Source organism: Dinoponera quadriceps, unplaced genomic scaffold (assembly GCF_001313825.1).
Source record: "Dinoponera quadriceps isolate SergipeBrazil2010 unplaced genomic scaffold, ASM131382v1 scaffold894, whole genome shotgun sequence".
In the NCBI taxonomy this organism is placed as follows: domain Eukaryota; kingdom Metazoa; phylum Arthropoda; class Insecta; order Hymenoptera; family Formicidae; genus Dinoponera; species Dinoponera quadriceps.
Genome location: NW_014555181.1, coordinates 85361 through 109399, shown reverse-complemented (window position 1 = coordinate 109399; position 24039 = coordinate 85361). Strand labels below are relative to the sequence as shown.

The window sequence follows — 24039 nt, the reverse complement described above, 5'->3', positions numbered from 1 at the left end:
ATGTTATTTTTTTTAATATTCCAAAAACATTTTTATAATATGCCAAGAATGTTATTTTAATATTCAATAATATTTATATAATATTTTAGGAATATTACGCGCTTGTAGGGCGGTTAGATTAATCGGAAATTGTGAAACTGATCCTTCTCAGTAAACAATTATTAACAATTATTAACACAACGTGATAATGATATTTTACAATATGTAACGTTTTCAAATATGTAGTTCTTAATGTTGTACATAATGTCATTGTTAACAATATTTGACACAAACGTTAAAAATAATATTTATACAATATGATTTTAATATTTAGGAATATTGTATTATCAAGCAACAGTACAAGAACATTTGTAAAATATGTCAAAATTCTTATAAAATCCACGTGAAATCAAAGAATTGATTCATTGTTTCTTCCTTACTGAGTTAGTGATAAAAATTGGAAAACTAAGTATATCTTGACGAATTGTTTCTCCATTCGCTTATAATAACTTATCACCTTTTACTTAATAATAATTCATATATTTCAACAATCTCTTACAAGTAAGCTAACATGATGAACAATTTTAATTCGTATTTACCACTAATAAAGTGTTAATGGTTTTATAATATTAATAGTCATTCAATGATCGGCGACGTTGAGATATTTAAGTGTCCTACGAAATTAATCTTCCTCGCAATAGATGAAAGAGATATACGGTACTCATGAGGGGAGGAAAGGAAAGAAAAAGAAGAGAGGTCTGTGTTTCTTTCTCTCAACGAATTATTGTAAGATGATATTTATACTAAATTACAGCTTTTTTTATAATATTAAGCGATTCAGCGGAATATTATGTACACGAAATTCCACGAACAATCATATATATTTACACGGTCTCGTTTCTCTCACCGTCTCTTATTTTCAGTCGCACGTTCTTGACGTGTACGAGTTTAGGAAGATCAGTGGCAATTCTTTTTGCGGAAAGAGATGGTCTACGAAAATAAGCGATCGATGCACTAAATCCGGGACAAATCAGTACATACCCCGTACGATACAAATTAATTTACAATAAAAAAAAAATCTTTTTACAAGTGCTTCTTTTTATCTACAGCTCGCATTTTAGCCACGCATGCTCGTTTTAAGTATGCATCAAAGAGATTCTCTAGAACGTCATCAGGCTACGCAGGCCATGCAAACGTACAATGTATATATATTTGGTGTTATCCTTTGATTTTTAGTGTAATGTAAAACTAAATTACTCTGTTCCTTATTATTGTGTGTGTGTGTGTGTGTGTGTGTGTGTGTGTGTGTGTGTGTGTGTGTGTGTTATGATTTTTTCATGTTGAATCATCAGCGAAATTTATGAATTCGTCATCTTAAACTTCATCATCTTCAATACATTAAGATATATTTGTATGTGTTCTAAAAAATATATAATAAATCAGATGTATATTTCGAAATACCTAAATTTTTCTTTTCTTTCACATGATGTTTCTATGTAAGTATTAATGCAATCGCAAGTATATAATTATTTCTATACAGTGAGAAAACCTAAGGAACAAAGTAATCCGAGAGTTCCACGGATATTTACTAAAATATTCATCTGAAGTAGAATACTCGCGTTATGCTAATAAACTTTCGTTATAAATAACTAATCGAACATGGTGACTACAGCTTAACGCGCTTTACATGAACTTTATACCATGTATATCCCGAGGGTGATTCTATGTCTTGGAAAATCTTTAAAACAGAAATCTGCAGTGTGATTCGATATTGTTTGCCGTCTATCGCAATCTTTTTATCCGCTATTATTATTATTATTATTATTATTATTATTATTACACGTTACAAACATTATAAATTTCCAAACGGCGGCGGTCGATCGTAGAGTGAATCGGATTGGTGTATTATAATACTCGTTAAACGTTGAAAATGTACGCATTCTTCGTGGCCTGTGGGATGATTGCGTGTACAACTATAAAAATTGTTACANAAAAAAAAAAAAAAAAAAAAAAAACGTACATATGCAATGGTGGTCGGCGGATTATCCTCCTCTTTTTTGAAAGTATGTTATTATCGGTTAGGCTGACGATTGGCGGAGGTAATTTTCATATGGAAGAAAGTACTGGATATTATCGTCGATGCTCTCTCAGCATTACAATAAAACGCAACGCGATACTCCAGGATCGACATGGGCGGATTGGTTTAAGTGTACCACAACGTGCTCTCACATAATGTATAAATATAATAACAATTTCTCTCTCTCTATATATATACAATATTCCTTCCCAACAAAATACTAGTATCAAACTGGCTTTTGCAGTATAGTCGTTTATAAAGTATTCTCCGTGAACTTTCGTGAAGCGGCTATGTGTGTGATAATTCGTGAAAATTCGGCCCTTTTCGGGAACTCGTGCGAGAAATTAACACGTGACTCGACGATTTCGCTCAAATGCTGCTATTTTATTTCATCAGGTCACCAACCTCAAGAGGATATCCTTGAGTTGAAGAACTCATTTTCAGATCGTCCGAAATTCATATTTGAAAAGAACGATATTTGCATTAACATCGCATTCGCTACCAACATCACACGCTGTGACGCTCTCGATGAGTTTCATCACTTTTATATATGTTAACAATAATCGTTTCTCTATGTTTACATAAACAACACATGTTTTATATAATTACGTGAAGAAATACATCTTCGGGGAACGAATTTCCCAAACGAGTTCTGGCAGCGCAAATTTAAAGTGTTTACAAAGTTTCTTACAGCTTCGTAACGCCTTTACTTTAAATATAGATTTGAAAAGATCTGCAAAACAAGCCCCTCGATGGAAAGTTAATGTGTAAAAATTTCGAGGCTACGTCGAAACAATTCCGGAACGAATTCTTGCCGTACGTACATACACAATCGCGAGAACGTATCCCGCGCAGATGTTTTAGGCCAACTTGTACAAATTATATACACTCGCATATTCGTGTCTGTCGGCGTTTCTTTCTTTTCTTCAGCCCTCGCTCACAGAAGACAACGAGCTACGCGTAGACTCGGTCGTGTTATGTGTTAAGTCGGGGAGATCAGCCGGCAAGCACAACGGTACCGCGCTGGGCCCATAAATCGCCTCTTGCTCCTCCAATTGTAACGCGAACTGTTCCTCAAGTTTCTGCAATGCGAGGGGAAATATTAGAGAGCTTGTTCTTCTTGCATACCAAACAGAAATATAATGCGACGGTTTAGCATGGGAATAAATCAACAACATGATACTATTAATATCTAAAGGTAAATGTTTTCGGACAAAATTCTACAATATAGTTATAGGGAACAGAAGGGTGTATGTGCAAGTTATTCGCAAATGTGAATGCGTGCATACACGTGTAGTAATGAAATTAATGCTAATCAGTGTTTGCCAGTATCTTGATAAAATTATCTAAATAATCATTCAGATGAATAAATAAATTATCTTTATTTAGATGGAAGAAATATATTCATCCTAAGTAATAAAACCTTTTATCTCATCTAAAAGTTATCTGAAATGTATATATTCTGAACTCACTTTTCGATCAAATGAATGAAATAATATGGACACCTGTGCGTTAAGCCCGTATCAAATTAAGGATTGGAAATTAAATTTTAACAAATTTCGGCCTTGTCTCCTTTGGTCTGTTTTTTTTTTAGCTATACTGTTACAAAATATACTTGTCTCGCTCTAACTTATTGCACTAGTTCAGCAGTGCAACTAAAAAGAACAGACCAAAGTTTGTTTCAATTGATCAATCCACTTTAAGCCCGTATCAAACTGTGAACCTGATTGGCGATTACGACTGCCAACCCTTAATGGACCAAAAATTACAATAGAGATGATGCTTCACTATGATGGACCCTTCAAGAGTCGACAATTGTAACCGCCAGTCAAATCGGCTTTCTCAGTTAATAGTCTGATATGGGCTTTATAGAAAAAAATAATGACTACGTTCAGGAAGCGATTAGTGAGCAGTTAATGATTATTGGTTTTTTGCTAGACTTAAACTTAAAGTGATTATGTGGACAAATTACTTAACCGTTGTGCAATTTTATGTGTGATCTACGTCATTTTTATTTTAAATTTTTATAAAATCTCTCATGAAAACAATATCATTCAAAAATTTACCTGGATAAGTAACGCTACTTATCTTTAATCTAGACAAAAGCAAAATCATTTCATCTCATCTAAGATGATTTTTCGGATTTTCATCTTCATCTAGATGAATCTGAAATCATCTAGAGCAAACACTGATGCTAACCATAAAATCACGGCAAATATAAACATTTTGCATCACCCTAAACCTTCTTCGATGACACGAGAACATGTGTGCGGAGATAAACTAAAATAAAAAAGTCAACAATATTCTGAATATCTCATTGGTATCTTACAGAATATTTCTCTCTCTCTCTGTCTTTTTGTCGAATGCGCGTCTGACATGTATCGATTGACAATAACGTCTTACAAACAATATATTGTAAACTAACCTTGTGGCTATACTCTGTGCACAGCTTTGAAATCCAATTTGTGGAATCTCTTTATAAGTCTATTACATAAGGGTTTCTTTCGTGGAGGGTTACATTCGTAAGGACTATAATACGAACTAGTACGTGTGTGTGTGCTCGTGTATGTATGCTATTATTAAACAACCATAATACGGGACATTCTTTAAGGGAACCGTTCATTACACGTCCACTAATTGTAGCACATATAGCCCATGGTAACCACACACTTACCCTGTTATTTCCGTAAATCAACTGTTTAAGCTAGTAATTAAGCGACATAATTTACGACACGACGATTACATCGAAGTACGTGGATGAAACGCGTTTCGATGTTCTAACATATAAAATAAGTAAAGTACACATATTACAAATTACATTATTCATGACATTTCAGGCACGTTACACACCTCATTTTTTGTTCTCATAAATAATTTATCTACACTGATAATCTTAGCTTCTAACTCTGCATTAATATGCATTAGAAATCCATTCATCGCGTTCTCATCATTTACCGCTTGCTCTTTTTTTTACCAGATTCTTTTTCCAATTTGAAATTAGCGGAATAATGTGCAGTTAAATAAAAATGAGAGGTAAAATTGAGACATCAATTGATATATGTATATATCCACGCCAAAAAAATTTTATATATTATAGATCGATAAATAACGAAGATTGTATCTGTCTTAAATCTTGAGTAAGAGAAATGAACAAGTCTGCCGTTATGTTGCGTAATGTGATACTATTAACTGTACATGTCCCATGTTTAGATTTTGTCCAAATGCTACAACTATTTACTAATTTTCCACATTTGTTAACGACTCTCAGTGATGAATACGTAAAAAATATATATTATATTCCGTACGTATTGACATATATATTAGCGCGCGTGTGTATGTATATATATATATAAACTGAACCTAAAACTATTACGACTGAAGCACCACACAGAATAAGAGCAAAGCAAAGAAAGTTTTCATTAATTATATAATTGTGCATGATTAGAAGAGTGCTAGATAAGTAGGGAAGCGTTAAATATGTACAGTCGACGCTAAGTATGCCATACAATTTTTTAGAATCGGAAAGTTACATGATTTTCAGTCATAAAATATAAGATAGAAGATCATAACTAGAAATAAGTAACTCTAATTAATGGCAAGGTTGTAATGGCTCTAATTATAATAGTTTCAAACTTATGTATGAGAGACTAAAAATCGTGTAATGATAAAAAGTTTCAATGTAAGAATAGCGGAGCATACATGACCAACTGTACAGAAGATCCCATCAATGCGGTCCCATTCTTTCGGCATAATGACATCGAAAATTTCTAATCAGATTTTCGAATTATATCCGAATATTCGTGACTGTTAATTTCCTCATTTTGCCTCCAAGTTAGTGCTTTTATGGATTTGTTTTCGACGTTTCATCAACATTTCAGTTCGCTTCTACAGAGAAGAGGAATGACCCGAAGTTTCTCTCCCTAAAGAAGCGAACCGAAATGTTCACGGTCAGAAATGTTGGAAAATCCATAAAAAAAAAAAAAAAAAACGCTGGATTAATATCACATGCAGATGTTACGATGTACGTGTAGATAGAAGAAAAAAGATTTCAACGTCATATAACATCTTTTTTCTTTGAATAGCTGGACATCTAGACGTAATATTTTACAGGTTTGAAAAGTATATGTAACATATTACTTGTAAGGGTAACGCGTTATTCAATAAATGTAAGTGTATGTACGTACGTGTATGTACGATATCGGACTGAAGTTTCATNAAAAAAAAAAAAAAAAAAAAAAAAAAAAAAAAAAAAAAAAAAAAAAGTTCGCCCCTCTCCACATATACAATCCCATAATTACACATATATGCGTTTTAAACTAACTCTGAGGATACAACACACATTAATAAACACAAACGTATTAAGGCTCGGTTATCTCTCACAGCAACCAAATTGGTTTACGATTCGATAGTCGAGAAATGACATGCGGTAGTTTTTCTCTGGAAAAACGTAATAATTTCGTGCTTCTTAAATCTGTAAAACGCGCGGCAGACTGAGATGTCTGTCACGTAGAATCGCAAAATAATTCCCGAAACAACGGGTCATTTTTCAGCCATACTCAAGCGGCAGTAACAACCGTCGTTTTAAGAAATATTTTGCAATTCCATGTGACGTGTATCGGATTTCAATTCGTCGCACATTTTACAAGTTTTAGGATCCTGAAACTATCACAGGGTAAACTAAAAAATAGAGCTGTATACCACAAAGAACTTACTGCGTATCATTTTTGACATCCGGGATAACCGAGCCTTAACGGCACATTTAGATAGGTGATACTATCTACAGGAAAATGGCACTAAGCGAAATCCGGTTTGGAGCGACTGCGCGAAAGCATGCCGTTCGAAAAGCCTGAGGGATCCGAGCCGTTAATCCTCAGTGACACCCTGGGTATGGTGAAAGACGAAGGGGAGTTGGGAGTGGAGCGTGGTAAGCGTGGGGATTTCCTCCGTGAGCAATCGGAAATCACAGCGAATTGTGAGCACTCAAAATAGGGAAAAGAGAGACCACTAAGGCTAGAAGAAGAAGAAGAAGGGGGAGGCAAATAGTCTCGGTAGCGCGTTTCCAATGCTTCCTTTTCAGCCGCCAGATCAGCTTCTATTTTCTACAACAAGGCACAACATGAGGACTCATTTAAGTATGTCGCGACTCGACTCGGCTTTCTAATTTAAGTACTCGGATATCCACAGATTCTCCGCTGTCGAACTAATGTAACTTTTCTCTGATTCTTATACCGATCGACTCAATGATTTATTAATGATTAGTCGTGCAAAAGTAAAGTTCACAGCACAATACGATGCTGGATGCATAAAACGTACGATTCGTGGGAATTAAAGTTTCCTGTGGCACAGATTTTCCGCGTAAATCACAATCACTAATTAGAAACGTTTTCTGTTATACGAGACCTTGTAGAACGTAAAAAATCGGTAGAGTATGCAGCGATAACCAATCGTATCTTTCTATTCTTTTAGAATGCCCCACCAGAAATACTTAAACGTAGCGATTCATTGGCTACACGAATTAGTAATACGCTTCATGATATACATGTATGTATTTTCATAGATTGTATATTGTCTTCGTGAAGATGAATTCAAATCAGTTGTTATTATATATTGCTGTTCTTCACAGAAAAGTTTCGTTAAAAACCGATATCAAATTAAAAAAACCAATGGCTTTATATTTAATAATATGTAAAAATAAAATAGTACGTGAGCAAAAATATCATTGGATTTTTTTGACCGATAAAAAAAAAGCCAGCTAAAAGAACGGTTTATCTTTCATTCAAGAACCGTATGGAATAAAATTTTCGAACAATGTGGCACAAAGATGGGACAAGTTTGAAAACGATAATTTTGAAAGAAGGGGGGGGGGGTTATAATTTGGTACACTCGTGATGGGACGGCAGCCTCACGACACGACCGAACTGTTATTACAGCAGATGTGTAAGTGTCGAGAATTTCGAAAGTGGAAAGCATAACGCCGAGCTAACAGAGAGAATTACGAGGCGATTAGAGAGCATCAAAGATTTTCGCAGCCAAGAGAAACGTCAATGAGATAAAAAAATGTCCCGTAAAGTATTTACCTGCTTGCGGGGCTTCAGTTGCGCCTTCCACTCGCGGAGATCTTTACCATAGGCCTCCTCCTGCTCCTTCAGCTTCAGCGTCTCGTACTCCATCAGCATTTTCCTCTTTTCGTTCTGCAACTGCTCCAGCTCCTTGATCGTGGCGTCGCTCTGCGCCCTCACCTCCTCCAACTGTCTGGAATGCTTGAGCTCGAATCTCTGTTGCTCCGCCCGGTACCTCTTCTTCTCATTTTCCTGGAACTTCTTCAGCTTTTCGCGCTCGGCGTCGGGATCGAGCACGGACGACATCGAGATCCTCATCGACTCCCGGAACATCATCTCGCGCGCCTTCATCTCGTTGCGAATCCTCTTAGGCAGGTTCCGGCGCTCGGCCGTCTGCCGCTTGATCAGCTCCTCCTCCTTCCGCTGATTCATCCGCTTCATCTGCTCGAGCTCCTTCTCGTGCCGTATCAGCATCTGGTGGCGCTGCAGGAAGAATATGTCCTTGAGCTGCCTCTTGAGCAGCTGCTGCTTCTCGTGTATCTGCCGCTCCTCCTGCTCCCAGATGGCGGCCTCCCTCGCGCGCATCAGCTGCTGCTTCTGTTGCAGGAACTGCCGTTCCATCAGAGCGATCTTCTCGCGGTAGCCGTCCGAGAGCCTCCTCAGCGACATCTCGTGGCTCTCGTTCAGCTTCTCGAGGAAGAGCTTCTCCCTCTCCTCGTGCTCGGCCTCGAGCTTCTCCTTCCGTATCTTGAACGCGCTCTTCCTCTTGTCCTTCGGCATCAGGTCGATCTCTTGCTTGAGCAGCCGCAGCTCCTGCTTCAGGCCCTCGCGGAACTGCTTCAGCTCCCTCTCCTGCTCGCCGCGTATCTTCTTGGACGCGAGCCGCAGGTCGACCTCCTGTTGCGCCTCCGTACGTTCGATCTGCTGCCTCTGTTGCCTCACGAGCGCGTCCAGATCGGACTCGGTGCTGCGCTCCAGGATCTGCCGTTCCTGCTCGAACCGCTTCTCCTGCTGGTCCTTGTTGAACTGAGCCTTCTGGGAGAGGTCCTGGAACTGTTTCTGCTCCATTTTCTGCAGCATCTTCAGCTCCCGCAGCTCCTGCTTACGGAATATCTGATCGTCGTACACCTTGCCGTTCTCGTCGTCACCGTAGATCACCTTCGAGGTGGTAGTCGTCACCACGACGCCGTCGATCTCGAACTTCCTCGTGCGCTTCCGCGTCTTCTTCTTCAGATTCATCATCTGTATGTCCTCTTTCGTCCTGGCCGGCCTCGACGATACCTCGCGGCTGTAATCAGGCTTGCGCCGTAGAACGACTTCCTCGTCGACTTCGGTGTGCTGAGCCTGGCGATTTTCCTTGTTCGACTCCCTGCTATCCTGGCTGATCGTCGTGGAGATGGACTCGGCGTCGGAGCGGTCGATGCTCTTGCTCGGCGTGTGCGACCTTATAGAACTGGAGTCGCTCTGAGACCTGGAGCCCTCGAAGCTGTCCGGTGAGACCCGCTTCCCCTTCGGCTTAACCGTCTTCGCGACTTTCTCGTCAGTGGCGTGATGATCGTTCTTGATCAGGCCGTTCATCTTCTTCGTGCCTCTGTCGTACTCGTCCGCGGACTCGACGGTCGTATTGCCGGCTAGCATTTCGTCGCTGCTCGATCTTTCGTTGCGCTGCTTCTTGGAGATCGACGAGTCCTTCACCTGCTCCTTGTCCTCGCCGACCGTCACCACGGATACGTGACTGGTGTCCTGCGGCTCATCCACGATCGGGCTCACTATAACGACCTCCGATTCGTCCAGCTTTTTGCCGATTCTCTTGGACACGTCGGTGAATATGATGGGCTGTTCTTGCGGCGTATACTCCAAACTGTCCAGACTAGGAAATCCGTCGTCATCGGTGGAATTGTCGTTCACCTGGGTCTTGTTCATCTCGTTGGCGACTATGATGACCTCCGACGTCGGTGAAGTGCGCCGGGGAAGGGGAGTCGCCGCGTCCACCAACACAGGAGGATGCGTCGTTACAACTGTTATCTGACTGATATTACTTGCCAGACTGTTCGATAAGTCCGGCGAGTCGGCGGTAATGCGGACGGTCGATGTGTTTAAACGTATTTCCTGCTCGGGCTGACTTTTCCCTAAACATGTGAGCGAGGAAAAAGCAATCAAATCGAGTCTATAAGAGCCGACACAAGATACCGTTGTGATCACAATTCTTTCGGTAATTGTTAAAAAAGCTATCCGTTGTTATATTCATCAAAGGAACAGTGATTGAGCGATCAATCGGAATAAAAATCAAATTTAATAGTTAATGGAAATAATCGGTGTATATATATATATATATATATATATATATATATATATGTATATATTGTGACGATGCAAAATTGTTGCGTGTCACTCAGGCGGTGGCCTGACCGAGGGGGAGCCGGGGGCTCGCGCCTTCTTGCGGAGAGAGGGCGACCGAGTGCCGATTTTTGGTCCTGTGCGCCGTTAAAGCTTTGTCATTTGTTACTCTTAACACGTCTCGTCGAGATTATTTACCTCTCCCGGCTCCCCTCTGACGGAACGGCACATATCGGGGAAAGCGCGACTAAGAACTACGACGCTCTCCGGCGCGGAATCGCGCGATTCCGCAGATCGTTTACTTATTAAAATCTGAGCTAGCCAAGGCAAAGCCGCTGCCGCTTGCAAAAGCGAAGTGGACCGCGTCACGGACCACTGCTGTCGAAAGTCGGGCGTGCGTCGGTCACAATACATATATATATATGAAGGTTTAGATTAATTTTTTGCTAGCAGAGTTCAACGTCAAAAGTCACATAAACATATATAAAATAAAATCTGTTAAAAATTGAATCACTTAATTCAGTCAATTTTAACGAAATTGTTAATATATATAGTAAAAACATTATTTTTAGGCCGAATATTAGGAAATGTTACCTGTGATAACGACTATGTTATCCCCGCTACTTCTTCTCGAGCCGCTTCTGCTTCTAATCGGCGTCGACGTAATTACCGACACGTTAATTCCGGAATCCTGTTTCTCCGAGCTCTTATCGTCCGAGCTCACCGCGTCCTCTTGCTCCGTGCTCGACCACTTCCTGCTGTCCGATTTCGTGTGCAATTCGTCCGAGAAGCTTTCCAGGGAATCGTTCCTAGACGATCCGGCGCTGCGGCTCTTCGCAAGGCCCTCAGTCTTTGTTACACCGAACTGTGTTTTGATATCCTCCGTTGAGCTGGCCTTAACGCTGTTCTTCTCCGACAGAAACGTCGACGCGACGGATATGTGCTTCAACGTTTCCATCGAAGCGTTGCTCATTTTCTTCCCGGAATCCATGGACAATCGCTTCTCCAACACGGCGTTCAATTTCTCACCGACGGATTTCCGTTTCTCCTCCAAACTCTTGTAGTCCTTCTCTCGCGATTGCGGATCGTAATTCGTTATATCGTCAACGGATTGCAGTTTCTTTCCTGTTCTAAATTAAAATATTACAAATAGAATTTGCGACATTTTCAGGCGTTGAGTTCAGCTTTATATTTAATGTGCTGGTAATAAAATAGAAATGAAAAAAGGCAAGATAAAAAGAGATAAAGATCACTTACTCATTCTTATCTTGCAGAGACAGTTGTTTATTATATATTATCTTTGACAAGTCCTCGATCATCTCTGGTTTCACGGGTGCCGACTTGCGCTTTTCGTTTATACCTAATTGCTTCTTCGAGGAGGGACTCGCCGCTTTATTGTTCATCAATTTCTGTTGATTCTCAAATCGCTTGATGTTGTCGAAAAGTTTGCCTCTATCCTCGCTTTCCACTTTCTTTGCCTTTTCAGTCTTGTCCACCGATCCGTTTTGATCTTCCGCCTCCGAGTTCCTCCGCTCCTTGATGCTTATCGCTTGCTGATCCGCCAACTTCTCGTTCTGCGGCAATTTGTTAATCTGCTGCAGTTTATCCTCAGTATATTTTTGCTTGTCCGCAACATTCACGATATTGACCACCTTCTCGACGTCTTTCACACTGTTTTCTTTCTCCTCGTTTTTACTGTCTTGACGCATGAGCGGTGGCGGGGGCGCTGGCCCTTTATCTCGAGATAATCTACGCTCGCTCGTTTCGCCAGCCGGTGGCTTGGGTGCCTGCACAAATAACGCTGTTATATTTCCTCTCTTCTTCCTTCCCTTCTCGCTATTTTAATCCAAAGTATTAAGATATATCTTAAAACAATTACCGATCCTTCAATCATAAAAAGTCTCTCGGAAGAGAAGAATTTCATATTCTAAAATTATATTCTTTTATATCTTCAAATAGTTCGACCGAATCATTTGAAGATATATCAACTACAATGATTTTGCATACCTGTTTCTTCTCGACAGGTGGCTGTATGTTCTCTTTGGACTCAGTCTTACGTAATCTCTTATTCTTATCCTCTTTCTCGCCATCCCGATTGATTTCGCGTTTATGACTCTCCTCCTTCTTCACGGGTGATATCACGAGATTTTCCTTTTCGACGACTGAAACGGAGAATGTATATAATTAATCCTCTTAATTGCTTTAAATAGCAGTCTCTGTGATACTCACTCTTAACATCGGCATCAGTGCGCGTAGATGCGGAGTCATCTGCGATTTGATCCAGCTCCAGAGGAAGCTGAGATGTGCGCTGCTCCTGAAATACAAACACGCATGTTAACTCGATGGATGTGCGAGAAAAATGGTTCGATCCTCGTTACATGCTGCGAATGATATTAAGTGACCAGATACACACGGAGATAAACTAACACCAGAGATTACGACTGCAGTCTACAGCTTCAGTCACTCGAGTATGAAGAATACGAAAATAATTATACGAGAGAGGACCAATTATTGATCTAAAGAATGTAACAAAATAGAGCGTCGAAAGTGACTGGGTCACTCTCCGTCTCATGCTATAGATAACGTTTTTTCTCACATTGGCATACGCGCGCCTTAAAATTACGTGGCTCAATCAGGATTACTATTAATCCTGCCGTCGCATAACACGCAAGCTACTACTAACCTGGCACACATTGAGGCAATGAAGCTGGCGAGGGCCAGGAGGAGAACCGCATGCACAGCCAAAGTGATTACATTATCGCAAACACACTTATCATGATCATACGGTATTTTTTTTTTTTTTAAATAAATCAAATATTTTAATACAATATGAGACACTACCCTATATATTCTTAACCCTAGATAAGTAAAGCTGTTTTAAATCTGTTACTAATAACGACAGGCAAGTAGTCTACAACGGATGCTTTAAGCTCCGAAAAAATCACAGTCTAATATGAGAAGAACGATCGACTGTGATTGGTCAATTTCTTAAGAGCTTAAATTCTCATTGTAAACCCCACTTAATCTACACTTTTTAAATTTTCCAAATGAATACAACTTCCCTCAAAAAGCAAAGTGACAGCCGAGCCGCTCGATAATTCGTGTAATGTTTCACTTGTATAAAGCAAATTCTCCACTCTGAATCGTCGAGTGAATATTTTTGCTCAAATAATGTTTTACGTACTCCATTGTTAAGTAACTCCAATCGATCGGAATCACTCACTCTTATGGAGCCATAATCCATTTTAAGTTTGAGTGAAATATTCACTTTTACGATTTCAAGTGACTGTTTTGTCACTCGTTTTGAGTAAGATTTTACTATGAAAAACTTCGAGAACGTCAAGTTTTCAAAATTAAGTACCAAGTATTAAATTCGAACGAGCAAGTTTTACTCGTCATTACTGATCTAGGATTAATGAATCATTTCTGACGGTGGTTCGAAAACAAGGTTCTTAGCGGATCCGAATTTTAAGTGCATGCATCATCGTAATATTCAAATAGAGTGACATCATGCTGCACGAATACGAAACAGTCATCTCTCTCTCTCTCTCTCTCTCTCTCTCTCTCTCTCTCTCTCTCTCTCGTTCGAGGAAAAATTTATCCTTTTATCAGCAATCCTTTTCTTTCACTCCTTTGGAGACGAATATTACTAGTTCTAACTTCTCAATATGATAATTGTCTTGATAATCTATTCTCTCCCGATTTTTCTCTTTACAGATAGACAAAGCTAAACGAGACATTTATGCTTCATCTAGAAGCAGCTTACCGATTCGCTGATATTGTTCTCTGTGCTTTTTTGTTTTTTTCGCCTTCTATAAATGACGGAAGCATGTAACAGTGTGTATACATGTTAATTCTGCATCGTAAAGAAGCCGTATGTGTAGCTAATTTAAATGACGAAACGGATGTGTCTACCATGCTGTCGCGTTAAAGAAATGCAAACTGTCATTGCGCACTAGAATCGATTCCCTCGCAGGAAAATCAAGGTTTCGATTTATTATTTATGCTCTTTTAATTATCATCTACTATTGTAATAATTAAGGCAAAAGGAAAGACGGTATTAAAATTATTCTTTGTGTGAAGCGCTCTGTGTTAAATTGTAATTCGAGAAGAACCATGCAAAGAATATTCAGCGGCTGCATAAATGTTTGTCGTCCAAGAGTATATGTTCACACACGTTATTTAATATATTCCAAGTTGAATCGAAAACCGACTCTCAGACTAGTTGCACCGCTTGTATCGCATGGTTCGCATAATTAACATGTACATAAAAAATATGAGAATGAAGGAATAAGGTTGAGAAAGAAAGTAAAACCTACCTCCGCCTCCTCGTCCACCAATTCCTCTTCAACAACGTCCGCTTTATATTCAAGCAACAAGTCCCTGACAGGTTTTGGATCTAAATTCCGGCTTATGAACGGATGTTTTAACAAATCGTCAGCTGTAGGTCGCGAGCTCGGGTCCTTTATAAGTGCTTTAGCTATAAAATCATTAAATTCCTTACTCCATTTTCCCGGCTGATCCAGTTTCGGAGGATCGCTTTTCTGTATTTTAAGTAGCACTCGCATCGGCGACATTTCGTGGTTCGGTGGCTCCATTTGCGCAAACTCTATCAGAGTTATACCAAGAGACCAAATATCCACCTGAAAAACGATCGCGTCTACGTAAAGCTCTGGGTTATACGTGTAAAAAATCAGCCTAACTTCCAACATCGTTCTCCGATTCTCATCGATGCGATGGCATGGCCTACCTTAAAGTCGTAAGGATTGTCTCGGAATGTTTCGCACAAGACAACCTCGGGTGCCATCCAATAGGGAGTGCCGATAAATGTATCATGCTTCTGCAGAGTGTGCTTGTTCTTTGCGGATACTCCGAAATCAGCTACAAAACAATTGTAATCAATTATGATCTGTACGATTATATTATGAATACATAATTATGACAATAGAAAGATATTTACAATAGTTAAGGAGGTGGTCGTTATATACGTCGCGAAAACTGTAGTTGGAAATGGAATTTTTACCTATTTTAACACCACCCGCCATGGTCAGCAGAACATTTCCCGCCTTCAAATCCCTGTGTATGACTTTGGACTTGTGCAGAAAGGCGAGGCCCTTCGTCATATGCTGACAGATGTACGCGATCTGCATTTCGGTCAGCGCTTTTTCCAGCTCGACCATTATGGAGTCCACAGCACCACCGTCGCAATACTCGATCAACATCTGTGCGAATATTTTCAATTTTAAGGTAATCGATTAACAGAATTGATCATAAACAAAACATACTGCGAAAATAATACAACATACCCACAATTTTCCTTCGATAAAATACGCCTCGTGCAACTCGACGATATTCGGATGCTTGCATTCCGACAAGATATCTATCTCAATCATAAAGTCGCTCAGGTCATCTTCTCCCTCTAAGGCACACATTTTGGCCGCGGCAAGTTGATTGGACTGTTTGTGCTGTGCCTGCAGTGAATAGTAAAGTCGTTACGATCAAAGCATACTTGATAAAACGAGAGAGAGAGGTCTCCTCACGTTACCTTGTAAACTTTGCCGAACGCACCATCTCCCAATTCACCCACCATCTCCCAAAACTCCTCCGGACTGCAGTCCATCTTAATGTTGTTGTACAATTTCTTCTTCTTCGCGTCATTGCCACCGAAGTGGAAGGCCTTCTTCAAATTCGATAAGAACGACATTCTGGCGGTTGTAATATTCACACTTAAACCAGGCTATTATTGCATATGAACACACTGAGAACACCGATATAACTGTCTAAAGCGCAGCGATTATAATAACTAACAATTGCGTATTAAACCTATGGTAAAATATAAACTTCACTCTCGATGAGAACTTGCAAAGGACTCAGTAACTGTTATCGTGCAGCACTCGGTAACGTGTTTCAAGCGATGTGTTCCCGCTCTCATCACTTTCGTTCACATTATCCCGATGTTTTTTTAGATCCCTGCTGGACACCAGGGGATCATGCCGCATCTCTCCCGCATCTTTGTGAATTTCAAGTCACAGTTATCGTCGTATCCGAGCTGCAGCAGATGCAAGTGAGAAAAGCGCGATCCATAGCTGATAATCTCCAACGATTGAATACTAAGGGAATACTGAATGAATGATCTGGAACAGAAGAATACAATTCGTTGGACAATCGTTCCTCCGATCAGCAGCGTGATCCTTTCGAATAAATTTATCGTGCCCCTTAAATTACACTTTAATTTACTGAAGAATGAAGAGTCAAAGGATTCTATTCGGTATACAATATATGGCAATAATGTTTCATATTTTTCACGTTTGCCTCCACAAGTCTAACGGCGGCATGAATGATATGAAAAACCCATCGATGGAGAAAACCAAGTCAGCAGAGCTACATTCTATCAGACCAGGCCTCCATCTTTACTTTGGTTAAGAACTAGAAACGTTTCTAACAACCGTGCGTGTAACATTCTTCTTCGGAGATAACACATACACAAATATACACCGGTTGTAATTTACGACAGATAAAGCAGCAGTTTGAAAAAAGTTGCTATCAGATATCACCGATAGCACGAGAAAAGTCAGTGATCGAGTGTGAACGTACAAAAGAATATATAATAAATCTTTCGAAGGAGACTGATAACACATTGAAGAAGAGAGAGGTCGTCAAAAATCAATTACGATTGGTCAATTTCTTAAATTCTCACTGTAGACCGCGCTTTACACTCGCACGACGAGAAGAGAAGCAGCAGCGTTGAAATACGTGCCGAGTATTTCCTTGCACTCGTAAAAGCATTTCGAATGGGGCATTACGGAACACGTCTGGTCGCCGCAACGGGGAGAAAATTTAATTAGGTCATGCTACGAGGGAAAAAGCGGAAATTCGTTTACACTCGCGAGCGAGCGCTTCGATGATCTTTTTTAGCACGGCGGAACGGCGAGCTGTCGCTCGCGATCGATCGAGCCCCCGTCGGCGTTTGCATCTCGCGATAAAGCGATTATGCGGCGAACGGAAACACGGCGGCGGCATAACGGACGATAAGAGCTCGCGAACGGATGAGACACGCGCAGCGAGAGTGAAAGAAAGGAGAACAGGTGTTGACTTCGGTCACGCGGTTTGACACTATTTTGACAAGCGACCTTAGTTTACGGAGTCATCAGAGCGAAGTTCACTAAGCTCAAGTTTAGCTAAGCGGAGTCTACAGTGAGAATTTAAGAAATTGACCAATCGTAATTGATTTTTCTTGTATAATTCGACTGTGATTGTCCATTTCTTACGCCTTAAATTCTCACTGTAGACCCCGCTTGTGAGAGTGTTGCTCGAACGGATCTTCCAAAAAGTACTCGCGCGGCCGCCTGTTCGCGAGGAAAAGCGGTCAGCTCTGACTACGTGAACACGCCCGAAGAGATCGTACGGGGGGGGGCCGTTGATGTGCGACGACCGAGAGACGATCGTTGACAACGTCCTCGTCGTATTAACACTCGAGAGGTCGCGACACGTATGTGCACGCGACATATCTCGGTGTCTGTCACCTACGGGCGGACGTCTTTTCGGCTGCTCCGCAAGTTCCTGGGATTCTTCTTCCCTTGCCCCGCGATTGGAAGCACGAAGTGTAGACTCGGGGAAAGTGCAGAAAGTACAGTCTCCCTCGGTGTAGAAAAGTGGGTGCAGTTATACGCACCGCTTAAAGCGGAATCTACAATGAGAATTTAAGGCGTAAGACTTAAGAACCATTGACCAATCATGGTCGAATTATACAAGGAATGTCAATTATGATTGGTTAATTATTTAAATCTAACACCTTAAATTCTCATTGTAGGCCCCGCTTTAGGCCCATTATGGTTTAAATCTAAACGACGATTAATTTAACATAATCGACCAATCGCATCGGCCGTAATTAGCTAAACCGATCGATCAGTCAGTCCCATTGAATTAATCGTCGATTAAATTTAAACCATGATGACAGAAATGGACATCAGTCCGTGACTACACGGCAATGTTAATCTGGTTCAACCGTCGTCAGTGAATCCTCGCGTCTGATTGGTACGTCCTTTCGGATCTAAGGAATTAAATGCGAGAGTTCGCCAGCTACGGTGCTGAATCAGATTAACGTTGACGTGTAAACAAAGACGGGCATCGTCCGTGCAGATCACGCGACACTGACGAGTAACGTCGGCGAGAGAGAGAAAGCACAGTACTTCGCGAGAAGACGAACGAGAAGTTGCTTACCTGCTCCGCACGACACTCGTCGACGCGTCGTGCTGGCTGAGCTCCTAGGCACCGCTGCCTCTCCCCCCACCCTCGCTGGGAGATTGTAGCCGCTATCGGGCTGACGAGATGCGTCTCGTCGTGCTGGGTTTCTCACTAGGCACTGTTCGCACGCGCGTGAGCGAGCGGTCGATCGTGCACCGGGACTATCCGAGAACTATCTCCTGCGACGAGGATCGGTAAACTCGGCGGACCTCTGCACGTACACGGCCATTTTCAGCTCACCGCTCACCACCATCGCGAGCCGTCGCACACACACACACACACAAATCGTTTCGTTACGCCTGGAAGTGACGTACCACCAGTGCCGTAGCTTGGACCCAGGAGAAATCTCACCCCGGACGTGGCAGACCACCATTTTGTCGTTCGCATCCGGACGATGCGCCCTGTGGATACGTTCGGTTGCGCACTCGTTGAGTAAAGCCGTATCAGATTATGGATTGGGGGATTGAGACTGAACTTGGCCAATCAATACAAAGTTAATGAATTCAAGCTTAGTGAAATTTAATGAACTTTGCATTGATTGGTTAGCTAAATTCAAGCTTAGTGAAATTTAATGAACTTTGCATTGATTGGTCAAATTTCAATCTCTAATCCGTATAAGGCCTGTTCTACAATACGCCGGAGTAGGAACGCAGCCAATAAGATAATTTATTTTTTCGAAAGTGAGTCTTCCTCATTGAACGATCGACTGCGTTTTGGCAGCGACATATTATAGAACAAGCCTAAAACCAATCGAATTATAGAAGAATAATCAATTGTGATTGGTCAATTTCTTAAAGCTTAAAATACTTATTGTAGATCGACGCTAAATGAGAGGATCCACGGCCATTGACAAATCACTTCGATGTGGGGAAAATATTCCGTTTGTCAATAGATTGACAGAAAATTTGATCAAATTTTAATATTACTGCATAGTGTTGACATTGGTGTTACAACAGTGTTATTTGCGACAACGGATATGGGTTAGTACAACTACAATGAACCATTCAACTATGAAGTATTTAAGAAATCATATATCGGTTAATAACCGTTTTTTATTTTAAATATTGTAGCATCATTGTCGATTATTCTGCGTCGGATAAACGCTATGATAAGGAGATTCAAATTTGAAGAATTGGAACGCGACGTGATGCCCATCTTCCCAGAGATAGCATGGAGTCGTGTCAAATCAAAATTAGTCAAGAATCACAAAAATTTCACAATTACCAACGCCGTGCGTATTATAGGCGAAGCTATCAATGTAAGAATCACCTTAACGCATACAATGTTTATGTAAATTTTACACTATTGTAATAATATATTTATATTTGATTTGTGTAATGTCTATAGAATACAGATTTTACAGAGAAAGATTTGTGTGACAGGTTGGCTACACTAGAAATAACAGGTAAGATGATAATTACATTACTTATTAGACGCATTTGTGATTTATTCTGATTGTTAATTTCTTTATTTACAAATATATAATGTTTTAGATATAAGCAAACATAGTAAGAGAAGAATATGGTATAGTTACGAATTGACAAATCTGGATAAAGAAGTGAATTATATTGGGAAACGAGAATTTGAAAAAAGCCTCACAGATGAGTTTTACAACAATGGTATTGAAGTAAATGTAAAAATTTTAAAATATAACGACATCACATTTGTATGTATCAAAGAAAAGAAGAAAAAAAGGAGACAGGCTACATTGGTCACGCCATTCTTTTTTGCTTTATTCACGGGACACAAATATTTCTTCTGTTCAAAGAAAAAGATTTCAAGCGATTTTATAATAGCGATAGCTAATACCTTGGGCTACAAGAAAAGCAAGAGGATCAAGCTTGCGGGTCGAGATGTCAGATCATTGATGAGAATGTTAAGAATGAAGCAACAGGGTGTATTACATGCCGCAAACTTAAACATACTATCGATGCACGAAGCGTCTGACCCTATTATCAAGTGAGTATTCGTCGAAATTATATTTTCCCAACATATTGATTGAATTTTATATTCTCATTTACACATTATTATAGAGATATATTGTAACACATGCAATATGCCATTAATTAGATGAGTTTTATTGCAGAGATGCCGGAATAGATTATACACAAACGAAACAACGGGCAAATTATGCGAAACAGTGCTTTAGTGAGGATCCTCCAATTTTGGAGTCACTGGTTATACACGGGCCGCAGGAATCCATACAGCACAGCGACTTGGCCTCGATATTACCTTCCGACATTATACGAATGAAGTAAGAAGTATACGATTGCAAATACAGTCGTAAGATTTATAAGATTTTTTACACGCCGTCACTCATTTTTATTTCCTTATTTTAGCTGGGAATTTTCTAGCCACAATGTAGCCAGATTCTTGACCAGTTTGATAGAGAAACGTGTATTCCTATTGCCATTACCCCAGTATGTAGCTAATTTCATGACGCTGGGGAAGAATGAACTGATACTCCGAAGTGCTTGACACGCTTGGCGACGAGTGTTGATATATTTGTGAAAAGAAAAATAATCGTTCGTCAGCATATATGATGTTTGCTGTTTACACGGGAAATAATTTACAGTAACAGTTGCGATATATGAATGAGAGGCCTTTTAAGACCTAATGTAAAAAGAAAAAGTTGTGATGATTGCGGCCGAATGACCGTAAGATATTAATTTCATAAATGGGACGCGTGTGTTATCAGAAAATCGCTAAATTTTATTCTAATTACTAATTTCATACAGAAGAGGTGTTAAGATTACACACAAGCTGTATCTTGAGCGGAATGTGATAAATTGAAACCTATGTAAGCTATATGATGCTTTAATGTAACAATGAAAAAGTTTATATACTAAGACGTGAGATCCAAAAGATATTGTGTTAATTTTTTTATTACACACATCTTACATTATTACATAGAAATACTATTAAAGCTTCTATCACACATTAATAAAAGTACGTTTCTCAAAATTTTATTCAAGTTTATATTGAGTAGTATATATACCAGATTTATACATATTATATCTATGCTATACACACCGTTGATCTTTTTATAATGATCGTTCGGTGTGCACGAAATATACTCGGGTGAATCATAATGATGATTTTGTTAGATAATCGTTATATCTTTACGGTAGGTTAGATATTTTATCCGTAACATTGCGTGTTACATCGACATCCCTCTCGTTCAACTAGACGCGTCCACTTCTTCGTCGGACGTCACATCAGGATCATTGGCTTGCGACTGGCACTTGTCGCAACGACAAATAAACAGATACAAGGAACTCAATGCTTTCTGCCTGGAATACCTGCTTCTCTCGAGCTCACATTCTTCGAGGTAACTTGTGCAAATCTCCTCCTCGGCTTGTATATCTCGTGTCGCTCTCAACACTAACGTGTTGTTCGAATAAGGAAACTCGACGCTTGCGTTCGGTACACAACTGTGATTCACCGCCGATTGCAGAATATAGAGACCGGACCCTTCGTTATTCAAAAACGAGCCTACCACTGTGCGATAAGAAGACTATTAGCTTGTACCAAGATGAGAATGAACTCACGCAACGAGAACAATTACCTTCCTCCATCTCATCGTAAATTCGATCTATCAATTTGTCGATGTAAATTCTTTGGTCCTTGTGCAGATCTAAAGCAGAAACGTTTCTCACCCAACGACTGAAAGCGCTCGTGCCAATCCCTTGTGCGTTCGTTCCTACCAAAGCTAACAAACTTCTAAATCCATCTGGTGTGAACCACTAGAGGACCACCATTTTAATCAATATTGTGTATACATTACTACTTACATACTATTATATTAATATAATGTGTAGGTAAAAGTATATTTTACATACATACATGCGCAGTATACTCAAGATTAAGAGCCTTCTCCATCATTCCCCGAAGAACATCGATCTGTCCCACAAATTTTTCTCCCAACAAATTGTGCGCGATTTCGTGCGTGTCGTTCACAGTACGGTGACAAAATTGAGAGAACATCGAGTAGACGTGCTGCTTGTCGTTTGCCTGGTTAACCATGGCCACCATCCTCGCTAGTAACATGATCGTTGCGGTTTCCGGTGGATAATGCATTTGTTTCCACGTTTCATTTAATTGGGTCAGAGGATGATTCTCGTCTTTAACTCTCGATTGCAGGCATAACGTACTGTGATATCTGAAATATACATGTGATATGATACGTGTCCTTAAAAGATCCTGAAAAAGTTTCAACCTTCTGTATGTATGAAACCTTTTCAGGTAAAAGTCACTTTGCAAGAATTAATTAATTTTGACGAGTTAATAATTGCACGGGAAACTGTATAAAAAAAAAATGGCAGCAGAGAAAGCAATTATTGTGAATATTTGTGAATTAATTTTGGTCGAATCTAAGGGCATACATCAATCAGATTTACAAATACATATTTTACAACAGTTGCTTTCTCTGCTGAACATAAGCAATGAATGAAATTAACTAATAGCGAGAGGCATATTTCTTTTCGGTGCCTGTCACATGCTGTTGTTATTCCGTCTCTAGAAATTAATTAAGAACAATTTCATCTATGTATAGTAAAATATTGATTTTGTTTTCTTTATACAAAATCCAGCCTACTGTTTATTTCCATTATGTGATCATTAGCTCATATAGATTAATTTCTCACTAACTATTGCAAATTTTGCAAAATGGCACATGACTTTTCTGTCTAATGTCACCGCTATAGAAAAAAGTTTCAGACACTCTGTATGTAAACATTGTAGTCACCTTTGAAACGCTTCATTCTGACATTCCACGCTGCAATATTTGACTCCGCACGTGGGACACTCGGTCGTCAGATTTTTATTTGTTTCGCAGCACTCACTGTGAGGCAGAACGATGTTTGAATTCCCTGCTAGCCTCTGAGCATTCTCCTCGGCAGTTTCCAACGGTCTCAAGCAATGATCACAGGCCAGGTATCCGTAATCGGAGTTCCATGAAAACTGACAAGATACCACAGGCTTCTCCTCTAATATGACATCTCCTTCCTTGTACGCACGTTTGGAGAACAGTCCTTTGCCCTGCAACATAAGGAATGCGACATTTCAGATCGAGTTAACGTGAAGTGTCAATCGAGAGCAATCGATCTGTGGATGGAAAAATTAAGTCATGGGGATAGCATAGTGGAAATAATAAACGTTACCTTCTCGTTGTTTACCATCTTGACGAAAAAGTCTTTGCCCTCCATAATCGCGTCCAAGATTGTATCGGCGAGAGAGGTGATCAACAAGAAGGACCCACCTGGACTCGTGTTCAAATTCTAACCCTCGAACACATGTCGATAGCCATGAAGGCTCGTCACGAATACACCGCCGAGTTCAAAA

At 40.1% G+C, this 24039-nt stretch overlaps 3 protein-coding genes across 9 annotated transcripts; 1 reads left to right on the top strand and 2 right to left on the bottom strand.

Moving 5' to 3' along the window:
• Positions 1-1967: 1967 nt before the first annotated feature.
• Positions 1968-18761, bottom strand: LOC106743181 (serine/threonine-protein kinase 10). Of its 6 annotated transcripts, none has more exons than XM_014616765.1 (13): positions 18673-18761; positions 15998-16586; positions 15759-15923; positions 15476-15674; positions 15203-15333; positions 14772-15095; positions 12682-12766; positions 12460-12614; positions 11710-12239; positions 11047-11582; positions 8134-10244; positions 7059-7155; positions 3051-3138 (listed from the first exon to the last, which is right to left on the bottom strand). In XM_014616765.1, exons 2-13 carry the CDS (start codon positions 16154-16156, stop codon positions 3131-3133), a joined length of 4500 nt encoding a protein of 1499 aa, XP_014472251.1. In that variant the 5' UTR covers positions 16157-16586; positions 18673-18761; the 3' UTR covers positions 3051-3130. The 6 variants fall into 6 exon arrangements, with proteins under 6 accessions (XP_014472250.1, XP_014472251.1, XP_014472248.1 ...); XM_014616762.1 differs by lacking the exon at positions 3051-3138 and adding an exon at positions 17980-18139 and having other exon boundaries at positions 6302-7155; XM_014616764.1 differs by lacking the exon at positions 7059-7155 and having other exon boundaries at positions 1968-3138.
• A 270-nt stretch (positions 18762-19031) lies between these two features.
• Positions 19032-21511, top strand: LOC106743185. Of its 2 annotated transcripts, none has more exons than XM_014616774.1 (7): positions 19032-19123; positions 19513-19676; positions 19767-19954; positions 20044-20101; positions 20190-20655; positions 20783-20950; positions 21036-21511. In XM_014616774.1, the coding sequence occupies exons 2-7, from the start codon at positions 19673-19675 to the stop codon at positions 21172-21174; spliced, it is 1023 nt and encodes a 340-aa protein (XP_014472260.1). In that variant the 5' UTR covers positions 19032-19123; positions 19513-19672; the 3' UTR covers positions 21175-21511. The 2 variants fall into 2 exon arrangements, with proteins under 2 accessions (XP_014472260.1, XP_014472259.1); XM_014616773.1 differs by lacking the exon at positions 19032-19123 and adding an exon at positions 19130-19376.
• A 163-nt stretch (positions 21512-21674) lies between these two features.
• On the bottom strand, positions 21675-24022 carry LOC106743184 (SET and MYND domain-containing protein 5). Its single transcript, XM_014616772.1, has 5 exons — positions 23859-24022; positions 23444-23736; positions 22543-22858; positions 22265-22442; positions 21675-22197 (listed from the first exon to the last, which is right to left on the bottom strand). Exons 1-5 carry the CDS (start codon positions 23901-23903, stop codon positions 21878-21880), a joined length of 1152 nt encoding a protein of 383 aa, XP_014472258.1. The 5' UTR covers positions 23904-24022; the 3' UTR covers positions 21675-21877.
• Positions 24023-24039: the final 17 nt, after the last annotated feature.